This window comes from Leptosomus discolor, chromosome 8 (genome assembly GCF_034619465.1).
Source record: "Leptosomus discolor isolate bLepDis1 chromosome 8, bLepDis1.hap2, whole genome shotgun sequence".
NCBI lineage: Eukaryota > Metazoa > Chordata > Aves > Leptosomiformes > Leptosomidae > Leptosomus > Leptosomus discolor.
This window is the reverse complement of record NC_141398.1, coordinates 26,417,195-26,433,523: the sequence shown is the minus strand read 5'-3', so window position 1 is coordinate 26,433,523 and position 16,329 is coordinate 26,417,195. Positions and strand designations below refer to the sequence as shown.

Genomic DNA, 16,329 nt, shown 5'->3' with positions numbered 1-16,329 from the left:
ACTGGAAGAAATATTTTAAAATAATTATACATTTACATTTATCTCAACAGCAGAAGTAGTTAAAAACTGTAAAAGTGCACAAAGGCTCTGTAAAGCAAACACTAATGTTAACAAATGAACGTAACCATTTCAGAAGAAATTACAAGCAAAATTTATTCAAAATAAAAGACACTATTCTAGGTGGCATTTTCTCTTTTCCATTTCTGTTTCATTCTCAAATAAACCCTTTGGGGTTTTTCCCCTCTGGAAGTGGCAATTTTCTCTAGAACCAGATTGCTTACTAAATTAAATGGTTCTAAAACTGTTATTTTCCAAATAGCAATACTAAAATGAGCGAAAACCTGGCACAGAAGGTTTTGCTGCTGACTTCAGTGAAGTTAAATCTTTCTTTCTGAAGAAAACATCAATTCAACTCATTACAGGATTTAACAGATAGAAACATGTACATGCATGCATACTTTTTATCCTCAAAAATATGTAAAAATGAAAAATACCAAGCCAATAGTCTGTATATTAGGGATATTATCTGAGTCACCAATGAAATACACTAAAGCAAATAAGATAATATTAATGCAACAGAGTATAAATAGAAATTATATTCTGTGGATGGGGCAGAAGCCATAAACTGCTCCAGAGAAATGAGACAGGGATGCCTAGTCATCTCAAGCACAGCAGTTAAGAAAGATCACTATGTAAACGTAATGCCTTCATGCCATTATTGAGATAATTTTTTTAAAGGTACAACACAACTCAGGAACACATCTGTTACTCGCCAAACTCCATCAAAAATTTAATTACATAAAAGAAATAAATTTATTTTAAGAAGTTATATATAGAGAGATATTTTTACAGACATTTAAAGAAATCATGTGAAAAAATACATTTTATGGACAAAAGATAGTTTCTCTTGCACCAATTTTAAGAACAAGCAAGACAGTAACAATAATAAAAAATGAACTAATCTGAAGAAAGCCAAACAGGTAACAGTTCAGATGCAGCTGACTCGGAGAAATTGATGCAACTCAAAACTAGCTCTTGGTCAGCCTGGATTCTAGTGCCACCTGCTGAAATAACAGTCTTTTTCCTCTTGCAGCCATAGTTAATATGCAATTTACATTAATCCACTGCATTAGAGGGCAATACATGAAGAAAGGTCACAAAGAAGATGAGGTGCTTGAGTAATCTAAGTGCACATCCAGAGTGCCATACACTGAACTTAGTAAATTGAGAACCTTCTCTTGAATGATGTCAACCTGCTCTGAAGGGCAATAGTCATCCAAACTTGATCTGTAACAAGGAATTGAAAAAAACGTGAGAGAGTACTGGTAGCACCACCATCACCAGTTTGTATACTTGTAATGCTCTGTGTCTAGGCTGAAGCTACTTCCAACTGTGTTAAGTTCTGCCTCCAGTATCCCTTCAAAGTGTAGTGCCCTGCTTCTTCTCGTCACTTTCCACAGGACCAGTTTGCTGCAAGTTGAACAGAAAGTCTGGAGCAGATCAGGAATGTGACCCGTTCATCCTTCTGATTCTACCATCTTCCTGACTCTGACACAGAGCATGTTGGCCATCAAGGTTCAAACAAATGATCTCATTAAAGGACTGGTGGAAAGTTAAGACTGAAAAATTCAAATGCTACTAGTAAATCAGGTAGGAAAACTTGAAAAACAAATCTTCACAATCCCTGGGATCTAACTTTATTTATAGCATCTATTAGTGAACTGCAAACGGATACTAGTAAAAAAGCGGAGCTGACACTTCTTGGTTTTTAATTCTGTCAAATCTACATAAACAATTATGTATTTTCTCTGCAGCAGTGGATGATAACCCTGCAGCTGGCACAAGAAATACAGCTTTCTTTTATTGTAGGTATTAGCCATGCTGTTTCTTGTTGACAAAACCAATTTCATTTCAGCTTCTACTATTGTTGCCTGCCCTCTAAGGTCATGCTTAGTATTTTTGAAGTGATTAAATTACAACAATTTCTTAACAGGTACACTATGGTCTTCAAATGAAGTTCTCCCAGGACAGATCCCCGGTTCTTCCAGGTCTCCGACCCCAAACTCCATCCTGTTCTCCCAAATAATACCCTTACACTCATGGAAGCAGAACTTTTACCCCATACAAAGCTTTACTAGAGCTTTCCAGAATATAAATCCCTTTCAGCTTATTAGACAAAAACGACTTCCATCAGAAGTTTCACTGAAAAAGAGAAATTCCATCTGTCGTACAATAAACCCTACTGCAAGAGAGTAAGGAAGGTGTGATTTCAGCCCACGCAGGTTTGTCCAAGCTAGCTTTGCTCTAACTATCACAAGTAATAAAAATAGTGGAAATGTATGAACCCAGTAACAGCTATCAATCTCAACACACACAAGGCCTCATCACAGGCTTCACAGAGCCTGTGCTGGAGCTCATCAAGTCATCATGTTTTCACTGCTTTTGAAATCTGTGCTAGCTACTCTAAAGCCCAGTAAAACCAGCCAGCAGTGTAGAACCTTCCTTTAGTTGTGTAGGTACTGTCACTGCCTTATCATCAACATTTTCAAATGTCAATTTTCACTATACTGTTAGGCTTCCACTTCAAGACAGAATTTAAGATGTGTCAATCAGTGCTATATTGATAGAATTATTTAGCTTCGTAAGCACAGCCTGAGTGTTTTAAAGTATCTACATAGTCTTACCGAGCAACTGTCACGAGTGTGGGCTCAGGTATATCTTTTAGTAGAACTTTAATGGATTGCATGAGGCCTTCGATCTCCTCTTCAGTGCTAACATGGTGAGGAAGTTCCATATAATCACAGGTCAGACCAGCCTGATGGACCTACATGTAAATTAAACAGAGATTTACTTCTGTTGATGAATTATTGATATAGATTATGTGTAAAAAGGCTCTAAGATACCATCATGAGTCCAGTAGGTAACTTATACTTCTTCAGGCAGGTAGTGTTATTTTTCTGCAACTTGTTCTTTAAACAAAACAAATAAAATTCTGGAGGTTGTATGAATTGTTTCATTATCTCCAGTACACTGTACCCCTCCCATGAATTCAGAGTGTGCTGCAGCCCTTGAAGATGTTAGGTCTGATCTTTTACAAATAGGTACCTCAAGTTAAGTTCTATAAAGTATATCAACAGACCCAGGTGAAATGAAACCCTCCTTCACAGGAAGCAGCCTGAGATGTCGCAGTCCTAAAAGATCACATTAATGTTGCCTAAATATTAAACCAGAGCAGGATTTTAGAAGTTTTAAAAACAAAAGCTGGCCTAAGAAATGAGACATTAAACAAAAGGAAAACTACCAAAATTCTTGCTAAGTCCTGAATCAAGAAGCAAGTCTGAAATGACGCATGATCTTCTACCTCCCTGTTGAAGCTATGCTTTTGAAATCAGTCTATTTTCTGCTCTTTTACCTAGTCACCTACCATTTCATAGTCTGGGCTTTCCATCCTGGTTTTCAAACTGTGAACTAGCTGAACAAGTGGCTTCATTCTGGAGTTAAAACAGAACCAAAACTTGTTACATAAACAGTTGAAAAAAATACATATATTTACCTTAAGTGGTGAGAGAGAGAGAGAGAGAGAGAAGAAGTAGAAGTTATCATGGCCTAGTATTTGAAAATTAAACTTGCCTCTCTGTGTCATCCTGCACCTGAGAAAAATGGAAATTATCAGTACCACTGTACTGTTTCACCAGGTCTTTCTTAGAAAGCCCCTATACTCACACCTGCCTCTGGCAAGACCTCTTTGCACTTCTTCTAGGGCAGACCTGGACAGAAGCTGTTGTAGCTCAAAGTCATATGAACTTGCTAGGAAATGCTTGTGGTCACTGTTACACAGGTCTGGCAGTAACTGCTGCATTGGATGGGGGAAAACGAGTGATTTCCCTATCAAGGGAAAGCTCAGACTTCTGCTGTTTCTTTTCAGCTGAAAACATCTAGTTTAAAAGCATAAGCATAATGGACACTGCTGAGATGTTTTGTGGATGCTGTTGCTCACGTACAGCCTTTCTTTCACTTCATTTTTCCACAGAAAGCAGAACCTTTGGGAGCACCAAAGAAGTCATCCTCCATATCTTCCATAGTTTGTAACTTTTTTTGAGTGCTCTACTTCCCACAGATCACTAAATTTTTAGTCACCAAATGTGTCTGCCTCCACAGACAACGGAATTTGCATGAAGCTGTACAAGGCTCATCTTGGAAAGCTTAACATAGCACTGAGGAGAGCAGACTGCCTTTCCTTATTTTTGTCTGCCTCTTTCTCCTCTAGAACTAAAGGAAAAATGGCAGCCTTGCATAGATCCTACCCAGCCTCTCTCCTTTCCTGTTAGCAAAGTGCTGGGCTAATCAGTTCACAAACTACTGTTTGCATTTTAAGCCACTTAGAAATCTCCTACCCAGGATATGAAGCCCACTTCTGTAGGGTCTCTTCATCATCACTGTCACACAAATCTGCAAATGCTGCTTCCAGATCTTCCAGCTGATGAACACGGTTTTCAACACAATCCAGCAACCCTTCCTTTAAATAAGCACACATAAAAGTATGTTAGGAAAAAAAAAAAAAAGGTAAGAATGTCATGGCTTACTCTATGATTTAAATTCTGAAATGACTGATCTACTGGAAGCAGGGAATCCAAAACAACTGATTCATCACTACAGAATATCTTTTCAAGAGGATCAGAATGAATGCCTGATGAAGCTGTTATACCTTCAGAATAAATCACCTCTCTTTGCTCTGTCTTTCGCACAACAAATAAAAAAAAGCCACATCTACATTCTGACAGAATACACTGGGGAGAGCTAAGAAACTGTATATGAATAATTCTTGGATTTGTTTCTATAGCACTGAAATGCTCAGATGAGTACAAGCTTCACATTTTAAGATGAAAGGAGGATTTAATTTTAAGTTAAAAAAATATTATTAAATCAAATGCATTTTCAGAAAAACAAAACAAAATTTGATGTTTTGAGGCTCTTCCAACTCTGCGTGTCTAAAAAGGCATGGAATTAATTTAAAATGTCAGTTATTTCTCTGATCCTGCAAAGTTTTATGCCATTTCTTAAAAAGTTCAGAAGACATAAAGAGGAAATCTTCTTGGAGTGAGGATACATACATAAGTACAGTTGTGCATCCAAACATTTGCAGAAAGAGATCATACATAACATATCAAATGAAAAGCAGTGTGTGGCAAACTTGGTATTAAAAATGCTCAGTGCAGTGGTGTGTGAAGGAAATTAAAGAGCACTTTGGAATAGATGTAACAATTAAGAACAAAACAATTCCCTCTTAGGATTCTGCTGGCTGTATCATGTAAGAGATGGTGCTTCTCTTGGACGGTGGTGTCAACCTTGGGCTAATTTTTAAGAGGAACTGAGGAGGTATCAATCATTCATGAAGTACAGTGTTATGATCCTGTCCTGGGGTATGAATAAGACACTTTTCTAAGCATCATCAGTAGCTAACCTTAAAGGCACATCCGATCCCCCACTATACTACGTAAAAACCAAAACCAAACCAAAAACCCAAACCAACACAGTATTCTCCTGTAGTATGATAGCAATGTAACCGTACTGTGGAATTTTACAAGACTAGACATCTAAGATATTTTCTGAAACGTTGAAAAACACAAAGTTCCCTAGTTTTCTACCTTCAAACCCTTTAAATTGACTGTCTTGCTGTAAAACCACCCATGAATCTGGTCTTGCCTTGCTCAGTTCTGTACCTATCCATTACTGACTGTCTGCTAACCGTTTCGGTTGCCTCCTGTAAATTCGCAGCCTTTTGTAAACAACTTATGCCCTGAAATCCTGTTGGGAACTTAAATCACAAGCATTTACCGCTTTCACATTTAAGTACCTTTTCAACAGGTAACTGTTTTTGTTGCTGATTGACTAAGAAATATGAAAATCCATTTGACAATCGTCTTCCACCTATCTCCATTACTTTATACATACATATTAATTAGGATTCATTGATCTGTGATAATTGTATGTGTTGCACCTCTTGTAAGAGTGTTCAGAGATTAGGAAAGCAAAGACAAGCTCTTGTTTAGAAACAACCTGGTGTAATGACCATTAACATGGCTGTGTCTGTGGTTTGGGCTCAGGGCTGAATGGCTATTTTGGCAGCTACAGCAGAATTACATTTCCATGATTCACACAACGCATACAATGAGAAGTGCACTACAGTGGCAGAACACCGTCCTCGCCACGTCTAACGGAACAGGTAAAACACCAGTTAGGCACTCAGCACAGCTCTGACTATCAAGGAAGAGCAACTACGTCAAGGAAGGGGAGAGCCTGGAGGGAAGGGGAAAAAAAAATCCCAACAAACACAAAAAAAACCCGAAGCCAAAAAAAAAACCCAAACCAAGGCCCTGTTGAGCCATAAAAAGAACAAGGTTGCAGATGACTTACTATGTTTTCATTCCTTCCCTGTCAATTAGCACTTGTTTACAGAAATTAATTTTCACCCTCACGCTAAGTGTTTATGCAGTTCACACGTTATAACCAAAATGTTTGATGGGAAGAACTCCCAAGATGCTGCTGATAAGCATTCAGGGTGCTGCACAGCTTAATTGGGGACCACTTCATGAAGCACCTTTCATAGGTTCTTCCTTGTCGTAACTCATTTTTATTGGGTAAATCAAAAGAATCATTCCCTCGTACATCCCACAAGGAAATGCCATACCTCTGTTGCGTTTCCATGTGGCTTCTTGAAATTGTACAACTCTTGCAAAAGCTCATATTCTGTCTTTGAAAAAGAAGAAAAGAGAGGCAAGAAATTAGGCTCTTCAAATGACAAACAAAATCCTCAAAGCCCTCCTTCTTCAAAAAAAGAACTTGATCACTAAGACCATTCCTCTACTCTAGTACTGCAGGCAACGCTCTATAAATGCAGGTGAGGAAGAGGCTACGAGGCTTGAGAAAGCAATGCTTCATGCCCTCAGCCAGACATTTTGCAACTGCTTCACTTTAAACCTGACTCCAAGAACACAGCTTTAAAAGCTAAGTAGTTACAGCCCGTTAGTTGGAGAGTCTCTGAAACTGAACGTACGTTTTGCCGAACTATGGTCCCAATGACACGCTGAGTAAAACTGAGATAGCAGATTTAGACAAAACCAACCGGGGAGTACGGCTGTAAAGGAAAACTGGACAGGTGGAAGCTTCAGGCTGGTTGGCCGCATTCACAAGTAAACTATTACAGGGGCTCGTCAGCCCTACTCCTCGACAATATTCAGGTTTAATTAACCAAGGATAAACAGATCTTATTATTTATTTAACAGCATTCAAAAGGTCAACTCTCATGAATTTTTCAGGAGTAGAAATGAAAGAAAGGGTAGACTAGTCAAGTTTTTACAGAAATACAAAGCATCTTTAGGGCAATATTATGGATTTTAGAGGTTTTTGGTGGGAAGACAGTACTTTTCTTTATTGATGATCAATATCTGCTTTTTAGCTTTTTCTTGTATTCTTACAGTTCAAGTGTTGACTTGTGAAAAACTTTCAGATGGAATTATCATAATTTACCATAGAGGAACCTATTAAGGAATACTAACCACAAATGAAGTCATTGTATCAAAAAAGGTATACTGGGTGCTCTGCAGAAGTCCAGTTCCAAAATTTTTCCCTAGAACTGAGAACCTATCATAGCATAACACTAAAGCACAAGAAACAAAACAAAAAAACCACACCACCACACCACACCAACCCCCCTAAAATAATCCAAACAAAAATTCGCCCCAAAACTCCTCCACTATTTTATCCAGAATGTATTTTACCTACTAGATGTACTTAATTTTATTCTTATACGGCAAGACCCCCACAGTGCTTTCCCTTTGCTGTACACTTCTTTCTGTGATTCAGAACAACTGGCATTGCTGGATACTGTGATCATAAATACTGAAGGTCAGAAGCTAACAGAGATCAGGGATACTATATTCACTTCTTTACAGTGAACAAGGAAGCAGTAGTATAGCTGAAACTCAAAGATGTCAGATGTTCTTCAGCATAGGCTCTAGTTAAGACAGTGTTAAAGCGAGATTTAAATGCTAAAACAGTGAGGATATTGCAGAATTTGTAAACGCAAATGCCACACCCAATTTTCAAGGCAGACTAGTTAGTTCCTAAAAATCCTACTCGCATCAAGAAAAGCTGCTAACTGCTTTGCATGTTTGAGGATCTACATATTTATGACTCTATACAGGTAAGGTACCTTTGCTGTGCAGGCAAGTTACAAATGGAATACAAGGCAGAGTCTTAAGCTCAGAACCATAGCACCAGAGACACCAGCTGCTCGCTCACCCTTATACTCAGCAGTCCAGACAAAGGAAAAGAGAGTAACAGCCTCTTATCAGGACAATTTACCACTCTTCGGGGCTAAACAATGACACAATCTGCCATCCCTCCCTGATGAATCTTGCTGTGGGTATTTGGAACATTACCTTTGGAAACCCAAGCGTAGTTTTTGTGTCCCAAGCAACAAGCAGAAGTGAGCCATACTCCCTTAAGCTTCAACGTGCACTCGATACCTATTTCAAATACAAGGATTTACCCCTATTATGTTGTTGTACTTCTTTGGAGTGTATGCTCTCTTAGAATATAACCATGATTCATTAATCATGATCAGCTGATCTGATAATTAAGCTTAGATTAAAGTTTCTGCATAGACATAATGCTAGGACTGGCACTCTTCTGTGAATGGCAAGAGGCGTTCTCCATTGTCATGCTTACCTGTGTGTACATTTCTTTGAACGGATTTTTAACTGAAAAAAAATCTAAGTCAATGTCTAAAACATATGCATCCCCTTTCTGCAGTATTTGGCAGACATCTTGAACAACTTCCCTTATTGAGCATTCACTGTTTCTGAGAGAGCTTGAAGCTGAGCACCTTGACAATGTTTCCGCCTTTTTCGGGGCACCTGCATTTTGTACTTCCTTTTTCTTCAGACCTGGGGTGCTGTGATCAAGGTCACCAGGAGCCACTGCTGAAGAGGAAGAAGTGGTGCTTGCTGCATCATCTGTATTTAGCTTCAGTCTCTTAGCAGATGCTACTTCGCCATTTTCTTCCTGCGTGTTTGATGCTTCAGCAGGATTGATGAGAATGACGTGTAAATTTAAAGGCTTCTGGTTTTCTAGCTGATCAGCGGGGACATAAAGACCATCGCTTAAAAAGTAATGATCTGTACCTGTAACCCTACAATTGACAATAACTCACAATTAATATACATCTTTGCAAAGAGCTTAGGAAAAAGCATGTATGCTTAAGGGATTCTGAAAAGAATGAATACATGATTGATGGGCAACAAAAGCAATAAAACTGTGTACACAAAATTATTTAGTTTAATCCACAGGTTTTGTACTTGAAGTTTTTATACTTCTTTATTGCTGAATCAATATATTAAAATTCACTCTATATTTTTTATGATAGCCCTACATGGTTTTTTATGCATAAGAAAAAGATCCTATTATGTGCTAGTAAGATTAATTTGCCAATGAACTACATTTTAAAGGCAATATTCAGAATTTAAAGATACTGTCAATATTATGGCATATAAGACTTCAAAGTTATGCATATTTTTTCTTGGATTGCCTATTTTTAAGGAAAATTCTGTTAGTTGCATTTGAGAATTTCTCTGAAATGCATGGATATTGACTTAGTAAAAGCAAAATATTATGAATTAATAGTAGCACTTAACTTTTCTTTATCACTGATATAGATTCCCTGTTCTAAGTGGAGGAGAGCAGATAGCTCAAGGGTGAATATCAATGGAATCCACTTAATTAAAACAAACAAACAAACAAAAAACAACAATAAAAATTCCATTTACAGTGAACATTTAAAGAATATTATTTTCAAGCCATATTTCAGTACCTTAAACCTTAAGCATCATAAATTCAGATTAAAAAACAAGTTTAAGAAGAAGCGTGAACTTGTGCTCATGTGTGTAAAGGCCTCATTTGATTACAGGGTATCACCATCAATCAATCACAAAGATGAATATTTTCATGAGCAGCAGAAATTTGAAGTTTAGTTTCCCCGTATCTTATGGCTGGATTATTCTAAGCCTGCTAAGGTGAGAGCTTGGATCACAACTTCGTCTTATTGATGGGGCATTCACAGGGTGTCTTTTCAGAAATTCTCCAAGGTTCAACACGAGCTCATGCTACAGCCTTTCCCTTAGTGGAAGACTAACTAAGGTATCTATTGCCTATCCAGCCACCTGCTGTCAACAAAACTTTTAGGAAGTTCATATTTCTGAGGACTCTTTCCCTTTCTTCCTTAATGATTTTTGTAAGCCTAGAACCTGAAGAAAAGATACCTGACTGTCTTCAAAAGGCAGCTTGAAATTTTTTGTTTTCAAGGTTGCTAAGGTGACCAGAGGATCTGTGGGAGAGTTATTCAGCCACCATGAAGTATTTCTATACATGTGCTAGTTCTCATGGTTAAATGTAACTGAAAGCACTAGCTTTTGTCTTATTTAGGTGTACTTTAGAGGCCTCAGATTCAGAATTGTAGAGCTTCTGTGGTTTTTAGGTGGTAAACCAAATCATTTCTCTGCTGTCTTCTGTTAAACTTGCTTCAAATGATTTATTCTGGTATGCTGACAAGAGGGGCGATTTGTAAATGTCCATTCAAGCTGTACAAAATCACAATGCAGTGAATATGGTGAATGCGAAATTGTCATTGACTTCATCCTGCAGAATTATGGTCAATCACAGAATAGGTAAGATTGGATGGGACATCTGGAAGTCTCTTGTCAATCACCTAATTGAAGCGGAACGAGCTTCAAAGGTAGATGAGGCTGCCCAGGGTCTCATCCAGTTGAGTTTTGATCAGAGTAGAGAATTTTCTGTCTTCCTCTGTCCCTGTTTCAGTGCTTAACTAGTAGATTAGCTGGAAAAAACAACATCCCCCCCAAACAAATAAAAGAACACACATGAGATTTTTCCTCTTATTCAACACCAGTGAGGTCACATTTATCATACTCTGCCCAAGTTTGGGCCTCCAGGACAAGAAAGATGACAACAAACTGAAGAAGGGCTGCTAAGAAGGCTGGAGCACGTGACCGGGAAGCTGAGGGAACTGGGTTTGTTTTGTCCTTATAAGGGAAGATTGGGGAGGATCTAACTGCTGCCCTCTGTTACCAAAATCCTCTGTTAAAAATTACTGCTTTCTGAGATTTTGACTTTAATGGAGAGAACTAATTTAGAACTTGGGTAGCTAAAATGAAATGTGAGTATCTAGAACTACCCATAAAAAAAGAATTTAAGACACAATTTTACCTGTACCCACTCACACAAATAGTCAGTCATATTTGGTCCTAAGGAACTCATAAATATAAATTAAATTTTCATCTTTATCCAAGAATACAAAAAAACCACCCATGAAAACTATAGAGATAGTATTTATATTATTAGCGTATGACAGCAGACAACTTACCTGATTGTAGTTGTTGATATGTCTTTCCCAATTAAAAAATGGTGTTTTCCTTCTGATATCTGCTGAGCCCAGGGTGGGTGAAGCCATACTACTTGAGAAATATGGCCAGCGTAAACAGCAGGCATAATCCAGTTCTCAATACTTAATTCACTGTAATGAATGAAGAAAAACTGGAGATATTACTGTTACTTTCCCTGTAAGTAAAACACGATCGAGAACCCAACAAACATCTTCCACATTTTGAAAGCCCCCATGCAAATAATCTGAAATTAGTACTCTGTGTAAGGTTCACATCATCAGAGAAACAGAAGGAGGAAATTTTATTCCTAAAACAGACCAAAAAAGTCTACGGTAGAATTCAAAGAGTTAGGATTATAGACTGCAATCAGCTTCACTCTTAGTACGGCATGGATTTGCTGTCCTTTTTCTCTTGATACATCACACAGAGGAAAGTACAAGGAGCATCAACAACACTGTTCTAAATAACTTCAAATTGACCTCAAGGGAGTACTTTACTGTAATCTGCTCTAAGTAGAGTTCAAATATAATCTCAGTAATTAAAGTGAGTCTATCAGAACCTACAGAATAGCAATTTTCCTGATTATCAACACCCCGTACTTTTAGGTGCATGATAGAGTGAGGAGGAACAAGGAGAGAAGGGTTGGAAAGAGTTTACAGGATTCAGGCAGCTCCTGCCCTGAGCCTTGAATGAGAGTAAAGGAAGACAATAGGGAAGTAAACAGGTGCAGACCCTTAGACACAGAGGAGCACAAGCCTGCAGGACAGCAGCCAATGGGGTTAGCGGTAGTGGCGGGTAGACGATGCCTGTACACCAATTACAGCTTACTTAGTGGCGCGTGTGCTGGTAGAGAAAAGTATATAATGATGCTGTAGCAAACAATAAAGGTCTTCGGTTTATCCCCACTCGGAGTCTGTGCCCTTAATCCGCCACAATAGAGCACATAAAACTTATTCATCCAACAAAGAAAACAAAATATTGACTAGGGGTAGCAGATACAATGACTTGCATACCAATGACATCATCTTGTCATTGCTGGAAATCACCATAACACTGAAGCAATCAATACTTGTTTCAAAACAGGAAAAGAGACAATAGCAAAGATCACTCTGTGGCTTGTTATCTACCTGAGATGTTGGGGGAAAATATTGGTCTTAATGATCTTAATAGGAAAACCTTGTTCAACTTCACATATCCACCATGTCAACACAGGAGATGTTATTTCAATCTCAAAGTCAAGTTTTCAGTAAGAAGAGAGAAAGGCTGTTTTAAAACCACAGCTTTTCAGACATAAAGCATCCACTCAGGGTGCTGTCGTGTTACTCAGAGGAACTACTAATTGGCCTAATAACATGATATACTACTGAACAACTAAACAAAGTAAATTTGTGAGTCTTAAATGGCTTGATATGCAACTTGAATATTTGACCACATTAAAAAAACACAAACATAACTTTTTTGTCCAAAAAAATGTTTTCAGCAAAACTGAAAAGACAGATGATACAACTTGAGGCTGCCTTAACACCTCTTTTGTTCCTATGTCCTATGCAATCATACCAATATTCACTGTAAATCAAAGGCAGCAGGAAGCAGACTTAAAAACATTCTGATGCAGTATCCAGGACTCACCTAAAAAGAGCTTCTTTGTCAAATACAGTGTCTGCAGGCATATTCACAGGAACGAGAAGGTCTGGATGGGAATCAAGATGAACAAAGCTGATGTTACTGTCAGGAAGATGCTTTGAACCAATGGCACGATAGATGAAAGGCAGCACCTAAACCAACACAAATAAAAATACTTCAATTGTAACCAGTGAGCTGAAAAACGCAACGGCTTTAACAGCAAAAACACTAGTCCCACTCTTATCCCTTTAGAATTTCGGTCAGAGGGAGGAGGAGATGGAAAACAATGCAAAGGAGAAACAAGTCCAATGTCAAGACAGCTCATGAACTGTAATCATTATGAGCTCAAGAGTTCCCCAGCTGAAAAGCTGCTGAAGAATCACAGCTCTACTCCCTCTTTCTTCTTTACAGGAAGTCTTGTTTGCAGAAGCTCACTATTCAACTCAATTCCTAGCTTTTTTCATTTACAACTGAACCCCAGGAATGCTTTTGCTCTTCTGCAGAACATTGCCCCTGCATTGCCTTCTCCATGCTGTAAAGCTTCCTCACCATGCTGGGTGCTGTGGAGATAAAAACATCTCATTTCTTGTGTTTTATAAGTTAACTGATAGAGAGTGAAAACTGACCCCACCATCATTTAAACTGAACTGATCTTTCAACCTATTCTCCTTGAAGAAATGGCTTATTCCTAATCCCTACATAATTTAGTGGCTGCAGCAGAGAGATTACCTTTCTCAACTGCCTGACCTTATCCCCTGCTGAATGTCTTCACTGAAAGGTGGGAAAAACAGGAGATGAGGCAACTCATCAATTTATGGCGTAGCAAACCACTGAAGTGCAATAATGTAAGGTAGTAAAATGAGAAAAGTGGTGGCTGATTTATGATACCTCTTATACTGAACTGCAGCACATGCAGTCCCTCCCACGGCTATGGGACAGGAACTGCCTTAGCTGCTAGAATAAATCCAGCAAGGACTGTGAATCACAGCCCTATCATACAGCGAATCTGAAGACTGTAAAAGTCTGGGCAACAAAAATTACATATGATCTCTATGTTACAACAGAAACTGAGCTAATTTTTTGGCATGAAATTGATTAAGATGACAAATCCTGTCTAGTGCATGGGCATAACCATAAAACATGACAGCAGAAATTTGGACTGTATTTCATCTGTCTAGTATTCCTCAGTTTACCCACAACCTATGCAGTTTTTTGTATACCACTGTAATACCACATAAAACAAAGTTAAAAGTAACAAGGGTCCCCTGGTCCACGACTCTTACTTCTTCAGAAAAAGGAAGTAATCTGGACTACCTAACCTACAATCTTTGCAACTAAAGTTAGTTTCATCTCAGGTAAGTGTTGCTACAAGTTATGAGACTAGAAGAGGATGGAGGAAGACATGAGTGACTAGGATCTTTAACCTTGCAAGCTCTCCTGCTTTAAATTAACAACAAAATTTCCTTTACATCAGCTATTATTATTAATCAAAGTATGATGCATGTCAGGATGCCTTGCCCTAGAGGAACATCAGTGTCAGCAAAGGACCAATAAAATTTCTGTGAAGTTCTTACACTTTGGGATGAAAGGCCATACATGCTTCATGCAAGATAGACCAACAACGCATATACATACATTGTCCTGGTTTGGCTGGGACAGAATCCCAGCCCAGCCATGCCAGGCAGGCTGTCAGCAGTTTTGAGTCGGCCAGGGCAGCTGACCTGAGTGAGCCACAGGTGTAGCCCATCCCATCATGTCATGGTCTTTATAAAGGGGGAAGGTTTGATGGGGAGGGAGCTCCTGGGGGGGTTTCTTCTGCTCTTCTGGCTTTTCTTGAGGACTGCTTTTTGGTTGATTGGGACAACTGGCTATTCATTTGGCTGAGTATAACCCTGTGTATCTCTGTTGGTATTGGTGGTGTTTTCGTTAAATCTGTTTCATTTCTACCTGTGGGCCTGCTCTCCTTTTTCCTGATTCCCCTCCCTGGCTGGTGAGGGGTTGTTGGGTGATAGAGCGACTGTTATAGTTTAGCCCTGGGTACAGGCCAAATGTAGATGCACATATACTAAAAATACAGTACATATATTTAGCATGTATAGACTTTAAGTTAACTGAAAATGGAAGAATAGAGAGTAAAACAAAGACAAATCATTATTTAATAGTCAATATGTCAGTACTCCTATCACAGTAATGCTTTTAGTCCTTGGTTACTGTGGCAAACCAGCTGCAATAGCATCATACATTTCAGTTAGTCTTAGCAAAAATGACCTGTGTAAGCTATTTACTTACAAGTTCAGAACTTACAATTCTCTTCAGCAAACTTTATTGCGCTAAAAATTTCTGTTTGCAAGACAATGATAGCATTAGATAAGATTTTTATCTCCACAAGGTCTTCATGCCTGCAGCAATCCTCACTGAAATTAGTAGGCTTTTGCACCACTGGGTAAAGAATATGCTTACCTACAGCTAAGGCCTCAGCTTACACTACTATAGACAAAACATACAGAAAACTAGAAAAAGCAGTTTAAGATCAACTCCCTCTTCACCCCCTTATTTAATTACATAACTAAAAGTGAAGTTCCAAATTCAAAATTTCCCAAGTGGTGGTCATTCTGCTTGTTAGGCTGTGATTGCATTTACCAATTTGCTGTCAACATGTCATACACTGTGCAGGGTTGAGTTTAAATATAGCAACTATGGCCCAAAGAAAAAAGAACAACATAAAAAACCCCTAAAAGGTCAGCAATAATCTCTTAAAAAGATGCCAAAAGCCGATCACGGCACTAATTAACTTGAATCACTGAATCGAGAAGGAAATTCAGGTCACTTGAGGGCTGAACGTCATCTGTGTTTCAGCAGAGACACAGAACGCGGCTTTAAGGTCTGTGGAGGCGGGCGCTGTCCCCACGGAACCGCCCGGGGCGGGGAAACCCCGGCTACACCGCGGGAAGCGTATCCTCTCGCGAGACCGCCAGGGATCCACCAGGCACCTCCCTTCGTTTCCGCCTACCGGAGCAAGCCTCCGCACCGTGAGAAAGAAAGAAACAAACGAAGCCGCTCCCCATGCACCACCCGAACGACTCCCCGTTGCCTTGCCCGGCCCCGCCGCCTAGCGCCAGGCACTCACATCCTGGTGGTCCTCCACCACCCACACCGGCAGCGACGGATAGGCCCGCAGGCAGCCCCCGCGGGACCGCTCCCCGCTGCCAGCCACGGGGCCCGGGCCGTTCATGGCGCGGCTCCCGCA

The 16,329-nt window shown here is 39.3% G+C and overlaps 1 protein-coding gene across 1 annotated transcript; it reads right to left on the bottom strand.

Annotated features, from left to right (window-relative positions):
• Nucleotides 1–946: 946 nt before the first annotated feature.
• Nucleotides 947–16,314, bottom strand: C8H5orf22 (chromosome 8 C5orf22 homolog). The gene is made up of 9 exons (XM_086469278.1): nt 16,210–16,314; nt 13,089–13,234; nt 11,441–11,590; nt 8,731–9,193; nt 6,689–6,751; nt 4,395–4,516; nt 3,425–3,491; nt 2,685–2,824; nt 947–1,287 (listed from the first exon to the last, which is right to left on the bottom strand). The coding sequence occupies exons 1-9, from the start codon at nt 16,312–16,314 to the stop codon at nt 1,155–1,157; spliced, it is 1,389 nt and encodes a 462-aa protein (XP_086325404.1). The 3' UTR covers nt 947–1,154.
• Between the last annotated feature and the right edge of the window lie 15 nt (nt 16,315–16,329).

Coding starts and splice junctions, on each gene's coding strand:
- C8H5orf22 (XM_086469278.1), bottom strand. CDS start 16,314: ATGAACGGCCCGGGCCCCGTGGCTGGCAGCGGGGAGCGGTCCCGCGGG. Junction 11,591..13,088: donor GACAAAGAAGCTCTTTTTAG/GTGAGTCCTGGA, acceptor CATTCATTACAG/TGAATTAAGTATTGAGAACT. Junction 2,825..3,424: donor AAAGCCCAGACTATGAAATG/GTAGGTGACTAG, acceptor ATTTACATGTAG/GTCCATCAGGCTGGTCTGAC.